Source organism: Euprymna scolopes, chromosome 11 (genome assembly GCF_053919585.1).
Source record: "Euprymna scolopes isolate OS-2025 chromosome 11, ASM5391958v1, whole genome shotgun sequence".
Lineage (NCBI taxonomy): Eukaryota > Metazoa > Mollusca > Cephalopoda > Sepiida > Sepiolidae > Euprymna > Euprymna scolopes.
The window spans coordinates 30,378,147-30,394,484 of NC_136492.1; the positions used below are offsets into that span (position 1 = coordinate 30,378,147).

At 33.4% G+C, this 16,338-nt stretch overlaps 1 protein-coding gene across 2 annotated transcripts in view; it reads left to right on the forward strand.

Moving 5' to 3' along the window:
* LOC145287821 (cullin-3-like) overlaps nucleotides 1–16,338 on the forward strand; it is a 241,197-nt gene that overhangs the window by 72,607 nt on the left and 152,252 nt on the right. For both annotated transcript variants that reach the window (XM_080135683.1, XM_080135684.1), the window contains exon 2: nucleotides 12,609–12,802. In XM_080135683.1, coding sequence (XP_079991809.1) covers nucleotides 12,698–12,802 — 105 coding nt within the window. In that variant the 5' untranslated portion in view covers nucleotides 12,609–12,697. The remainder of the gene's footprint in view (nucleotides 1–12,608; nucleotides 12,803–16,338) is intronic.

Here is a 16,338-nt window from a genome sequence, read left to right on the forward strand (position 1 = left end):
TTTATGTTCCCTTGCAAAGATTAAAATCTAATATATAAACAGCTACATGTCTGTCTGTCTGTCTGTCTGTCTGTCACCATATTTTCAAACTCTATCTCCTCCGAAACTAAAAGTCGCAGAGCGACACTAGGGGCCTCAAATGATTGGATTTTTTTATAGACCGTTCTTTTATGGGTCTTTAGCTGGTTAAAATAGTTTTTAAGGGGTCAGAAATGGGTTAAAATTGAAAAAAAATCGTTAACTATTTTGTACATTCATCTTAGCTTATTTTTAATTTTTAATCGGTTTATATGCATGTCACGTTGGTACAGTGGTAACGTCACCAGCATTGAATGCTACAGTTTCGGTTCGATTCTAGCTGATGGCACCTAAATACTTTTTTTTTACTTTTGAATTCACAACTCTATAATAATATATACGAAATCCAGACAAGTTAAAATATCATATTTAAGTGTATTTTACGCCACTGCCCACCTGCTAATCACAATATAATTATAGCAAACATTATGTTTAGAATACTTATTCCAAGTTTGATCAAAATTCATTACATGATTTTCAGTCTCGAAAATACTTCAATTTTAAAGCTTAAGCTTAAGGAGTTTTAAGAAGAAATTGAGATTTTGTAATCTTACGTAATTGGTATGTCATGACTATGGATCAGATTTAATAAAAATATGAAATTCATGAATGTTTGAATAAGAGGTTGTGTCCATAGTATGTCACCTAAACCTCATTTAAAATACGCCAGAAATTTGAAGGAATATTTATTAATTGATGTTTAACATCTAGTGTTAGGATAGTAATTGTCTGTATTTTTGAGATGAGGTGTTTTCATTGATTGAGATTGTCGGACTGACTTCCTCATCTTGGTTGTTATAGTCACAACGTTTCGGCCGTTTTGCCCTCCGGCCTTCATCAGGTGTTTTGTATCGAACTGGGGAACCGTTTGTGAGGAATCTCGAACCCAACCCTTTATTATTATTACGGGGGTACTGTGTTCAGACTCCAGCTAGGCTCTGGGACATAGTTGCTGATTCTCTGTTTTTTTTAATGTTACTTTTCACTGCCTTCGTTCAGGATTGAACTCAGCACCTTTGGGTAACTGTAAACTTTGATACAATGTCTAGGACCACTCGGTCATATGTCACTAGAAGGCCGGAGGGCAAAACGGGCGAAACGTTGTGACTATAACAACCAAGATGAGGAAGTCAGTCTGGCAATCTCAATCAATAGTGTTAGGATTTTGTGAAAATTAAATTTGCACAAATGGCTTTCCTCCCCTCTTTATTCTCTTTCCATAAAACTAAATAGAACTCACTATGACGCCTAGCAGTTGTGGACCAAAGTTCATAATAATCAATCCGTTAGTTTATGTATTTTGCACATAAAAACATATACACACGTAACTTTGAATTAAAAATAGCTAAAAATAGCTATATGGTCATGTAGCATTTTTCGCTATTTGGATGAAACATTGAGTAATTGGGTTTTCTTTTTCTAATCTTACTTCATACCGTCGAATTTGTTTTATCCCTTTATTATCACACCTAACTTTTTAGCGAGGATACTAAAAAGAGCTCTCGGTTGGTTTCAATAAAAAAGCGGGGCAATGTTGGCAGCTGGTTTGGCTGCCCCATACCCAGCATTACAATCTTCAAGAAAAAAAAAAGAAAAAAAAGAAAAAAAGAGAGATAACTAAATACTTATATGTAGAAAAAAAAGCAGTTGTTTCATCTATATGATACTTATCTGGGGCTCTATCCGCTGCTGACACAATTTGAATCTTGGACCTCTGGTCTCAGTCACCACTGACTAATAACTAAACGTCTTAATCGTTTTAGCTGTATGAATAAAAAGGATAACTATCACATTTTTTAATATGATACATCGTTCCCAAGAGTGCTCAATCTGCAGGAAAGAAGGAGAACTTTGCATTATAGCTTTGACAGGAAGAGTTTTAGGTTTATTGTAGCCTGACGATGTCTTTTTAGACTGAAACAGTAGATTTATTGTTGCGACTTATGGTAATTTTGTTTACTTACATTAAATAAAATAATATTTTGTTCTTTTTATTGAGCATCAACAACTTCATTGAAAGTCAATGGTTTTTATTTTTAAATAATTTTAACCTACAATAAATAATATATATATATATATATATATATATATATATATATATATATATATATATATATATATATTTATTTAATTATAATTTTTATTTTATATATATATATATATATATATATATATATATATATATTTATTTAATTATAATTTTTATTTTATATATATATATATATATATATATATATATATATATATATATATATATATATATATATATATATATATACGATTTGGTAACCGAAACGTTGATACGATTTGGTAACCGAAACATGTGTAACTAAGCAGATAAAACGGTAATAAAAAAAATATATATTTGCTCTGCAATAATATTGAGCACTTTCTTCAGGTTTTTACTAATTACCATTTTTACTAACTATATATATATATATATATATATATATATATATATATATAAGTGAAAGTGTCTGTCTGTCTGTGTGTCTGTGTGTCTGTGTGTGTACATTTCCATACGCAATAACTCTGTCAATTTTCAGTCTACAGTCTCGAAATTTGATATACAAGGTACTGACATTTGGGAAAATCGATGTGATCGGTTTTCGGCCAGAAATTTGGCTGGTAAGGAGTCAAAGTTCAACGATTTGACCTTTGAGAACTCTACCAAACTCCTCCGACAATTTTGGGTCAAGGCACTTGAAATTTTAGATATAAGTTCCTTGTACATGGATCTAACTTAATAACTTGATTTGAGCCCAAAACAATAAATTTGAAGGGGTCATAATAGGGGTCAAAATTAAAAAATTGACCGCTTTTTTTTTTTTTTTTTGCTCAGCATACACCTCCAAACACCCGAGCAACGCCGGGTCGAAATGCTAGTATATATATATATATATATATATATATATATATATATATAATCAGAAGAATTAATTGTTCCTGTCAAAGCTATAATGCAAAGTTCTCTTTCTTTACCTCAGATTGAGCGCTCTTGGGAACAATGTATCATAAAAAAAACGCAATATTTATCCTTCTCATTAACATCGTTCCAGTAGCTTATTTCAAAATGGCTTTTGTAGACATTCTAACAATTCTTAAAACTTTTCTTTGTGACATTTCTGGAGGTCTGCCGCTTTTTAGTTTTGCATCTTAGATTTTATCAGTTTATACTTGCTAATGACACAATGAAAGGCACTCTATAAACAATATCAGAAATTTCTAAAATGGACTTTTTTCTTGATAGCTATAATGAGTGTTATTTCTTAAGAAGAGATGCTTTTACGTGTAGAATTTGACATATTGCTTAAAAACAAAGTTATAATTAATTAAGCACTAGTCTACCACCTCGCAAAAGCTTATCTTCTTTCTGAAAAACAGTATGGATTTAGGAAATGTTGTTCTACTGCAGATATTTTAACAGTCATCTCTGAATGCATATGCCATTCACTGGATAAGGCGAGTGAAGCCAGGGCTGTAGCCCTTGATATATTAATACAGGCCTTGGCCTTTGACAAAATCTGGCATGAAGGGTTGCTAAAGAAAATTTAATTATACAGTGTAACTGAACGTATACTAAATATAAGACTTTTATTGTCTTCTTGGACAATAGAATCATCCATGTTGTCATTGATGGACGTACATCCAAGCAGCATAACACATGTGGAAGTGCCTCAAGAGTCAATTCTTGAACCAGTATTATTCTTGATATTCATAAACGACCTCCCTGATAATATTGTGTCTGAGATGAGTATATTTGCTGATGATACAACGCTCTATAACATGCACGAGGGAAGAATGGATGTACATAAATCTAAGACTATGGCAGAATTCTTAGAAAATGATATCCAAACTGTAGTGGAATGGGGCTGTAAATGTATGGCAACATTTAATGTTAGTAAGACTAAGCTGTTCTCCTTTAACAATTACAAGATGCCTCTCCAACCACCGATATCCTTGACAAATAACACCCTACCTGAGAAGTCTTCCTTCAAACTCCTTGGTCTAACATTCACAGGAAATATGAACTGGAACAAATATATTTAGGATATTGTGAAAGCTGCCGCAAAGAAGCTAGGAGATTACTCACACCTGAGAGTATCCTGTAACTGTACAGGGCCACCATTCACCCATGCATAGAGTATTATTGCCACATCTGGGCTGTTGCATCTACCACTAGCCTCTCCCTCTTGGATAGAGTCCAGAAAAGAGTTTTCAATCTAATAAGTCCCACTTTATCAACTGAGCTCTAACCCCTGTCCCATCACTGCAATGTTGCATCTCTGTACCTGTTTTACAAATATTTTAATGGAATGTACTCTGATGAACTCGTTGCACTTGTGCCACCTCGACTTAGTAACAAAATCTCACCCCTTCAATGTTAAGGTCCCTAAATGCCAGAAAGCTTTCTACTCTACTATTTTCCCCCCTCGAACAGCGAGACTTTGGAGTTACCTTCCTTCTACCTGCTTCCCTGACTGTACTGATATGCAGAAGTTTAAATTTAAATGTAAACCAACATCTTGCTAATCTATCCTAATCATGGTCCCAAATAGTAGCCTTTACGTCCAAGTGGCAATATGCCTTGTTAGAATTGAAAAAAAATTTTTTTTTAAATAATAATAAATGTACATTTACTTATTATTGAAAAGCTCCATCGATTTTTTAAACAATGTAAATTAAAAGTTTTTGCAAATTATTAAAATTGTCCCTTAATTTTGTCCAGTAACTTATTTCGCTTGTTCCATTTAAATTTTATTTAAAAAATGTTTTTCTAACTTTGTATTTATGCACTTTACACCCTAAACTTATTTATATCTTTGTTGTTCCTATTTCTTATAGATGGCCGGTACCGTATATAAAACTAAAGTAGAATCAATGAAGCTACAGTCATTATAAGTCGTTTAATAAAAAATGCTGTATAGAAATTCACGTTTTATGCCAATAATTGCTGCATGTTTCGGAAATAATGAATCAGTTTCATTCAAATTCATAATTTCCTACATTAATTCCGCATAGCTGACTCCTCAGTCCTTTTATAAAAATGATTTTCACTGGAAGATGCACTTAAAACTTTTTTTTTTTTTTTCGCTTTAGGATTTTTTTTCCTGGAAGTGATCTGATTGTCTTCTGATCAGCTGCATGAATGAAAGATCCTAGTAATTATATGTTTTATTTTAAGTTATATTCAATTATTTTGAAATTTGACAAGAACAAATGAAAGCTTGATTATTGGAATTTACAATACCATATATATATATATATATATATATATATATATATATATATATATATATATATATATGGTATATATATATATATATATATATATATATATATATATATGGTATATATATATATATATATATATGGTATATATATATATATATATATATATATATGGTATATATATATATATATATATATATATATATATATATATATATATATATATATATATATATATATATATATATATATATATAAACAATGCTGGGTCTTCTATGAATTTTCTTTTTTTAGTTAGGTATCTGTACATGTTTATATATTTGTATGTATTGGCTTCACTACTAAACTAATTAACCTATCATTATGACTTTTGAAGCACAGTTGCTAGGTGTGAGGGTGGGTCATGTTGGCTATATTTAGTTTTAATTTTGTTTTATGCAAAGGGAAAAAAGAGAGTGGAAGACAATTTAGATACTATGGATTTCGTAAAATTTTAGCAATAGATATCGGTTATCGATTAATAAATATTCTCCAAATTTTAGTTTGTTTTGAAAGATTTTTAAGGAGCATAATGTAGGCATTACCTTCTTCATCTTTTTCACTTAACGTGTCTCCTCCTCATAAAATGTGGGTGGCATACATAAAATGATTTTCTCTCTGAGAGTCTATCATTTATATTGGCATTGATATTGCATTGAATTTATCTCAACCTTTTCCTCATTTACTCTCAATTGGAATATGCTTCTGTTTATCCAACCAGAGCTTCATTCAATATGTCCATATCAGCGTAAATGGTTGCACCACAGAACTGACTCCAGTCAAGACATCTTCAGCCTCAATAGCAAAGAGTTAGAATTAACTCTATCATCAAAGTGCTTATCATGAATCAGCTAAACCATAGCCGTATCATTCCTTTGCATTGCCAGAAAGACTGAGCTAGCAGAAACTCGGCACTCACTTGCCTGTAACATGGCAGCGGCGGTAAATATGATAGTTGCTTTAAATTTGATCCCAAGTGAAAAGTGAGAGTGAACGACAGGTTCAGATGAGAAGATCACAAAACTTGCACAATGCAGTCCAAACTTAATTCACATTGCCGACCAGCACAGATCATATCACGAAGATAGTAAAATGAGTCCACAACTTTCATCCACAAAGAACTGAACAGAGCACAGGACCTGCCTTTATTAGAGGAGCAGTATAAAAACGCCTTCTATAATAAAGACTAATCTACCTCACAACCCATTGCATCTCCTGTGAGCTTAATAATGATAGCCTGTACAAAATACACAGTTGCTACTAACGTCATATCTGCAAACGCCACAAGAAAACTTATCAAAGTTTTTCAGATTATGCAAATTAGGGCTAATGATCACTGTTGTCTTTCTCATATTAACCTGAAGATTAGTTTTCCACAGATTGAACTTTGCACATATTTCTTCCTCTGATTCAGTAATAATTAAAAATGTGATACAATGATAAACACCCTTTTATGGGAACTGGAGTCTCACACATTTAGGGGACCTTGTGCTTGACTTTTGTGGTTCTTGTGCAGAGACATGTAGAATCGAGCAAATTTTATTACATTAGATTATTTTATATGATATTGTACCCCATATATAATTGCGATTTCAAAACTAAAAAAAATAAACGAACTGGTGCCATCAGCTAGAATCAAAACCGAAACCAAACGCAAAATTTGAGATGTTATCGCATGAGCCATTGTCAGTTGAATAGCTAGAATAAACTAACATTAATGTACAAATGTATTTATATTTGAACATGCATAGAATAGCAGCTTATGTTGACTTATGCTTGCCAAGTTCTAATTTCATTCAATTTTGATCCCTTAGCAACTATTTTAACCAGGTAAAGGCCCATTAAAAAACGGTCCACAAAAGATGCGATCATTTGAGCCACCTCATGCCACTCTGCGCCCTGCTGTCTCGGCGGAGATACAGTTTGCAAAAATGGAGACAGATAAACAGTCAGACAGACATGGTGAGTTTTATAAATGAGATTGAGAAGAAACTTGAATGTAGAGAAACACTGTCTCCTAGCTGGCACTGAACACAAATTCTGAAACATTATTTCATGAGACGTCCAAATATTTGAATTTTCAAATAGGAGACTGAGTTCTTATTATGCCCTCTAAAAACTATAAAAGAAACTGAAATATGATAAATATTTATTAATTGATGTCTAATACCTACAGTTAAAATTTAATGAAAGTTAAAAGTATTTGAATTTTCACGGGAGACTTGAACTCTGTCTTTGTTGTTTTTACATAAAGCTAAATTAAACTCACCCGCATTACAAATCCTTATTCATAGCAATTATGTACTAAAATTCATAATGATTGATTAATTAGTTTAAGAATGAATCGATATATAGAAATATCTAAACATATATACATATCTTACTTTATACAGAGATTAATAGTAAATAAAAAAATAATTCCATGTGTAATTTCAAAGCTACATTGAAGTGGGAAAAATACTCATGTGAAGTTTGATAAATTTATTCGTATACACTAGTTTATACCCATTCCTGGAGTTGTGTTGTGCAGTACCTTTTAAAAGTTTATACTTACTCTTTGAGCAGCGTTGATATAGTATCTGGGTATTACCAAAGAGATCTTATTTGAGCCGTGAATACTATGTGATTTTGAATATTTGGTCAGGGTTTACTTATAGTGAAAATATCTGCATGCCAAATTGTCCTGACAAACCCCTATACAGAAAGAGTTTAGACATTCGCGGATAGTGTTTAGTAAGCATTCAAGTTTCTCTCCATTAGGTATTCAAGTTTTTCTCTAGTAGGCATTCAAGTTTCTCTTTTCAAGTTTAGTATATAACCTGTCCATTGTACTTGTCGCTTAATGCAAAAGATGGTGATATACATGGATAAACAAAGATTTATCGCAAAGGTTGAAAGGTTACTTATTTGTACAAATTTAACTTTGACTAACATTTATTCTTGTTAGTCAAATTTTAAGACGACACCTGCGACAGGTGGTCCCTCTTTCTTTGTTCAATTGAATTCCATTTTTCTTTTAGTGGTTTTCTTTGTTTTTAATACCAGCCATGTGGACTAAATAAACCATTTATTTAAATGAATTACTCACACAAACAAAGTGTAAAGAAAAAAGAATCGAGATTCATAATATACTAGAAAAGATGTGGACTGTTGTGTCATCCACTGAGCTCGGGTCGGAATTTTGGAATCCGGAAAAATCCGTTTGCAAAGCCTATTATATATAAAAAAAATAAAAATAAAACACAAAATCCAACTTTAGTCTTATTTCCCTCTTTTATTGCTATCTCTCTTTTGTTCTTCATCTATATTAATAATTGTGTCTATATTTCCTATTATTTATTTTTATGGAAATCACTCCAGACAAGGTATAAAGCCACTTAATGTAAAGAGCAATAAGTTTAGCTATACTAACGAGAAGTGAAACTTCGAAACATGTCATGTCTATAGATAACTTAATTTTATGTATATATTTAAATAATAAATTTATTATATACGAGGGGCGTGCAATAAGTAATGCCCCTGACCAACTTCCAGTTGTCTGATCTAGCTGAAATTTTGGATGTGCAATATTTTATATCTCTACAGGTTATGTCGCAAATTACAGCTCTGAACTAATTGTGGTTTCTGTTTTACAGGTGTTTGAACTGAGTCAGGTGTGAAATGGAGCCTGTTGAATGTCGAGCAGTGATCCGGTTTTTATATTTGAAAGGACGCACACCACAAGAGACTTTTGATGAAATGAAAGAAACTTATGATGATAATGCCCCATCATATGACCTTGTAAAACGCTGGCATTGTGAATTCAAACATGGCCGGAAGTCTGTGGAAACAGCTCCCAGACCTGGTTTCCCCCCTTCTGCCATTGATGAGGCATCTGTCCGTCAAGTTGAGGCTGCCATTTTGGAAGATTGGCGCATTACTATTCGCTAAATAGTCCAAGGTGTCAAGATTAGTACAGAGTCTGTGGAAATTATCATTCATGATCATTTGCATATGCATAAGGTGTCTGCCAGATGGATTCCCAGGTTGCTCACACCATTCCAGAAGCGAGAACGCGTCAAGTGCTCGAGGATGAATTTGGAGATGTGCCAAGAAGATGAGTCAAAGTTTTTCAAAAGACTGATTACACAGGATGAAACCTGGGTCCATCACTATGATGCAGACACAAAGCCCAGTCAATGCAGTGGAAGCACTTGGACTAATCACCTGCAAAGAAGGCAAGGGTGCAGCCTTCCGCTGGCAAGGTCATGCTCACAGTCTTCTGGGACCAGGACGGAGTAGTGATGACAGATTTCCTGGCAAAGGGTATCACAATTACAGGAGCCTATTATGCTTCACTTTTGAGGAAATTAAGATAAGCTATCAAAATCAAGAGGCAGGGCAAGATCAGCAAAGGTACCCTCCTCCTACAGGACAACGCTCCAGTCCACAACTCGCATGTCACCAGATCAGAAGCACAGGCGTGTGGTTATGAAATCCTTCCCCATCCTCCCTACTCTCCTGACCTTGCACCCTCTGATTTTCACCTCTTCCCAGCAATGAAGTTACATCAAACGATGGGAGAAATGCATGGTTCCTATGTAGAGAAAGACTAATAACTGTGCCAAGTTTCGTTGCTCTACTCCTATGGGAAGTGGGTCAGGGGCATTATTTATTGCACGCCCCTCGTATATATATATATATATATATATATATATATTATTCAATTTTCCCCTCAAACAAGGCACAGTGTCACTTTGAAGTAGAGGGTTACTATCAAAGACATAAGTTGCAAGCAGGGTTAATCATGAAGGAAGATGAGCAGCAAGATGTCTGTTCACATTACACTTGAACTTCTGCATGTCAGTACAGTTGGGAAAGCAGAGAGTTCCAAAGTCTAGTAGTTCTGGAGAAGAAACTATTGGAGTAGAAGGCTTTCTTACACCTGGGGATTTCTGCTGTGTATGGGGTGAGATTTAGCTGCTTGTCGGGTTTGTCAGGGGTATTCACGTCGAGGGGGTACAAGTGCTTGTAGTTCATCAGAGCATTAACCATTAAAATACTTGTAGAACAGGTATATATATATATATATATATATATATATATATATATATATATATATATATATATATATATATATCACTTCAAAGTAAGAAAACGAGGCCAAGGATTAATGTTAGATGGATAGATTCTGACATAGAAAACAGCAATTTTTCCCTCTTTATCAGAAACATCGGTCATGGAATGTGAGGACTAAAGGACAAAATAAGGGAAACTAGACTTAAGGGGTTGCCAAAAGTAAACACAAGGTCCATTTTCTACTCTCTTAATGGACTATGCCAATCTTTAGTTTTATAGTTAGTTTTAATATCTTTGACTTTTAATAAGCAGAAAAAGAGAGTTATGGAAGCAAAGGTGATAAATCTTGTTAAAATAAGATCGGGGAAGGGTGGGAGATAAACAGTATACAGTTAAAGAAAGTTAAATTGTGAGAAACTTAATAAAAGCTAGTGAGTAAATTTGAAATTAAGGCTTATTAGAACACCTAAAATGAATTTTTAAAAAGATAACTCAATCCCAAAATCAGAGAATATTATGTATTTTGTGTTATTAAAATATATAGGAAAAAAGCCTCAGGGAAACAAACGTCGATTAACTCAGCTTTCGTATAATAATCTATATATCTATAAAGTGAGAATATGTGTGTGTGTGTGTGTGTGTGTGTGTGTGTGTGTGTGGGCACTTCTCAACCTATATACTCTACAGACTCGAAATTTGGTATATACAGTATTCAGACATGGGAAAAACATTTTTAATCAGTTTTCATCTGGAAAAAAATGTTTGCTAAGGGGTCAAAATTGAAAAATTGAGACTTGTAAATCATCAGATTTTTATCTGTTTGTCAACTGTTTCACGGTTGCTCATGCACATATCGTTCACATTATGTTAAGAATAAGTAGGTTTGAAAACACTCTTTAAAGATCGTGTCAATATGGCTTAATGACTATCGTACTTGACTCACTGTCTTTAGGTTTTGATTTCGATTTCAGCTCAATTATTTTTTTTTTTACTTATAAGAAGGGAACTGTTTAGAAAAAAACATAATACTCGCATGCACATGTCTCAGTTTCTTTCCGGTTTTTTTATTTTTTAAGGTATTTAATGTTACGTTCAATACCGGGCAACGCCAAGTACATTTTCTAGTAGATATATAATAATTTTCTAGTAGATATATAATAATAAATTGTCGGAAATGAATTCCAATATTTATTATAAACCATAACTATATCTAGATATCATTTATTTTTTAATCTGTTTATTCTTACGAAACTAAAAATATGATGGATCGACAGAAAAGGAATAGGCAGAGTACACATTATGAAAGCAGTAGTTTTTTATGATATGCATCCCTGAGTTTGAATTTCATATAAGTCTAAAGGACTTTTAAAAACTGCATATCTCTTTTAGAAATTTAAGGTATTAACATAGTATACTACTAATAAAAAACATCACATAATTTTTTGAAGACAAAGTGACCTTTTTTGATAATAGCCAAAATGTAGACATAAAGGGTATTTGGCATTAGTTCAAAGCGAATTATATTTGCTGAATAATATGATTTTTTAATGAATTTTATTTTACAATAGAAACAATATGTAACTATTCATCATAGTTACTTACTCATGCAAATAAGTAGCATGTTTTTTCAGCACTATTACGGGACAACTTTTTTGGTTTCAGTTTGAAGAGCTTATATCAGGAGGACGCAATGCAATTTCAGAATAACATGTTTTTTGTTTTTTTTTACACATTCCAATAATGACTGTCCAAACAATAAATTTCTATGCTATTAAAATCTTTTCCAATTTAATTTTGCTTCAGATAACATTTCAGAATTTTTGTGTAAAAAAAACTAAAAAAATGAATTCTATTTTGTACTATTAGAATTTCCTTAAAAATATTATTTTAAAAAAAAGCATTCAAATAATGAATGTTCATAACTATTTATAATATATATATATATATATATATATATATATATATATATATATATATATATATATATATATATATATATATATATATATATATATATATATTAAAAGTCATTCACTTTGACAACTTTTATCCATTTCAGAATTTTTGTATGAAACAATTTTTTTTAAAAAACTTTTATTTTATTAATTTTATTTTGATTCAAGATAATTAATGTTTTATTTTGGTTCAAGATAATTAATGTTTTACTTCATGTTTTTTGTTGTTGTTTTTTTTCAATATAGATCCACCTCAGGACGTACCCCTCTAAAAAAGCACAAAAATCCCAAAAAACAATGAAATATCTATATCAAGAGAAGATTGATTGAGGTTCATGATATCCTTTCCTGCCTGTGATAAAATAACAGCTCTGATGGAAAAATTAACATTTGCTGAAGAAGTTTTTAGCAAAACGAATCTACAATTAATAATAAACATGGTAAGTGTTTTTTTTTTATTATTTACGAACTTGCTGACCTGTGCCCCAGCGTTGCCTAGGAAAGTAAATTATTCAACAAATTCCAAACCTCCAACCTTGAACTATTAAATTTTTTGCTGCTTATGATTGTTCGACATGAATGCAGACCTAACAGCTTTAATTAGGGGTAGGCTATAGAAACAAAATTTTTCAAATAAATGCCAAAAGTGGCTTATTACCTTCATTTATATGTAAATAGATGGGAACAAGTATGTTTTTCAAACCGAATGAAGATTTTACATTAAATAAAAGTGCTAAAAACTTATGGTAACATAGATTCAGTGAGTTTCTAACAGTATTTTGTATAGTTTTTAGTTTGAACTCATTTTCCCAAACTTAACGTATTCAACAGCGAGCTCACTGCCATTTGTCTTTTTCGCATATACTGATAAACACTGTATATTTTTCGAACCGAGCAAACATTTTACATCAAATAAAAATGCTAAAAAATTATCCAGTTAGGTAGAAAAGTAACTGATCTTGCCTTTGATAAAAATTTTTTTTTTTTTTTTTTTGTTTAGGCCTCTTGATTCCTTGGGGAACATAGGGCCACAATGACATTCCTCCAACGGATCCAATTCTGGCTGGTCCTCTTCAGTTTGGCCCATGTCATTCCAGCAGCCCTGGTCTCAGCCTCAATGCTTCTTTTCCATGTCTGCCTCGGGCGACCAATTTTATGCTTGCCTTGTGGGTTCCATTCAAGGGCCTGCCTGATGACGTTGGATGCAGACTTCCGCAAGGTGTGGCCAATCCAGTTCCATTTTCGTTATTTTTATCTCTATCTCTATTGGGGTTTGATTGGTTTTGTCCCACACTTGTTCATTGGAAATCTCTCACCATCTGATGTTTAGGATGTTTCTGAGACATCTGTTGGTGAATGTCTGGAGTTTGTGGGTGTTGGTCTTGGTCACTCTCCACGTTTCTGAGCCATAGAGTAGAACCAACTTCACATTGGTGTTGAAAATTTGGATCTTATTCTGAAGTGAGAGGGGTGTTGTTCTCCAGATTGGGCTTAAGATGCTGAAGGCGCTTTTGGCTTTGCTTATCCGGCGCTTGATGTCCTTATCTGTTCCTCCATCTCTGCTGACAACACTGCCTAAGTACACAAACTTGTCAACCTCTCTAATGTTCTCTTGTTGTAGTTGCACTGGATCTTGCCTTCTATTATTTACCCTCATGACCTCTGTCTTCCCGATGTTGATCTGGAATCCAGTCTTTCCACCTTCCTCTGCCACACAACATAGCTTCTCGTGTGCATCTTGAGACCTGTGTAAAGGGGGCTGATGTCATCTGCATAGTCCAGGTCCTCTCCTCCAGCTGTTTTGTAAAATTCCACTGGATACCCGTCCTCAGCCTCACAGTGAATCACTTCATGACCCAGTTGACCACTACCAGAAATATTATCAGTGAGAGCAGGCAACCTTGATGGACGCTGGTTTGTATGGTGAAGGGTTCCGTCAGTTTCTCACTGTGGATCACTTGATAGGTGGCATTTTCGTACATCTGTTGTATGATGGTGACAAAGTTTGGAGGAAAGCCATAGTGATGCAACAGTCTCCAGATGACCTCTCTATTGACACTGTCAAATGCCTTCTGGAAGTCGATAAAGACTGTGTACAAGGTGGTTTGCCACTCCCAGGACTACTTGGTGATGATGCGCATGGTTGCGATGTGGCCCGTGCATGAGTGGTCCTGTCGGAAGCCAGCCTGTTCGTCCCGAAGTGTCTTGTCTAAGGCAATCTTCAGCCTCTCGAGAATGATTTCTCTCCAGTTATTACAAGATGAGAGATCACCTTTCTTTGGCAGCTTTACAAGGCGTTCTCGCTTCCAGTCCATTGGTACTTGTTGATAACATTTATTTGTTATATATTTTTTTTTTGACAAATTCTTTGAATCTATATGTATAGTAATAAAAACCCAATAATGTTGGTCTGCTGTTACGAATTCGGAATAGAGGCATATGAGTGAAAAAAGCAAAAGTAGAAATCAAGAGAACCAAAAATATTAGGGTGGGTGGGGTGTAGTCTTTTTTTGAACTGAATAAACACTTTAAAATAAGTTAACGCATTAAAAACATATCCAGCTAGGTAAAAAATGAAAACTTAGGAAAATAGATTTTATCTTTTATAAAATAACAGTAAAAAAGTAAAAATATATTTTTTAAATATTATAGGGTGGGTGTCGTCTCTCCTAAAAACAACATCCCCTTCAAGATTGGAGATCTTACACTATCTATATTATTCTTAGCTAGAATCATTTCACTCACCACAATACCACATTTACTCCTATTCAAAATAGTGTCACTATGATTAATAAATATATAATATTTTTCATTAAATATTAATACGTTTTTAATTAAAAAATATTTTCCATAATATGGCTAAAAAATATCAATAAATTGTCTGCCAATACTAAATTTATTCAGTGTTAGAAATCCAATCGATAAAACTTCATACAAAAATATTTGTCTGCCCCCTCCCTTCCACAAAAAATCTATAAGGTTTTAGAAAAAACTTAACGGTTTTAGGTTAGGGTTAGAGTCTCGAACCCAACCCTTTATTATTATTACGGAGGTACCGTGTTCGGACTCCAGCCGAGTTGCTGATTCTCTGTTTTGAATGTTACTTTTTCACTGCCTTCGTTCATGGATAAATGGCAAGAAGTGTATGAGTAATCAAATTATTCCAGTACAGTGATGCCTATTTTAATCAAATTATTCCATTTATTGAGATTGTCGGACTGACTTCCTCATCTTGGTTGTTATTAGTCACAACGTTTAGGCCGTTTTGCCCTCCGGCCTTCATCAGGTGTTTTGTATCGAACCCAACTCTTTATTATTATTACGGGGGTACCGTGTTCGGACTCCAGCTAGGCTCTGGGACATAGTTGCTGATTCTCTGTTTTGAATGTTACTTTTCACTGCCTTCGTTCAGGATTGAACTCAGCACCTTTGGATAACTGTAAACTTTGATACAACGTCTAGGACCACTCGACCATATGTCACTAGGACAATTCTTAGTTGGTTTTTGTTAATGTTAAACCTATGTTGTTATTCAAGGTTTTCTCTCTCTATCAGAGGTGTCCAAATTGCATTCAGCTCTATGCTTGGTTTGCTCAGTAGGTTGTTATGTCCGAGCATGTGAGCTGTTTCTTTAAGTTTTCTCACTTTCCAGTGGGTCTCTCCTAACAAGCGGTTCCCTAGTTCGATACAAAACACCTGACGAAGGCCGGAGGGCAAAACGGCCGAAACGTTGTGACAATAACAACCAAGATGAGGAAGTCAGTCCGACAATCTCAATCAATTTTTAATTTATTTAGGAGTCTCCTAGTGTGTATTTTGTATATAAATTATCGGTGAGATACAAATAAAAAAAATGAACATGTTCGTCTTTTATAGACTTTGTTTCACAAAATTATTAAAGAGAAAGAAAAAAAACTGACGAAAACAAATTGTCAGTTGATTTTTAAATAATAAACTTGGTATATTTATATCTTAA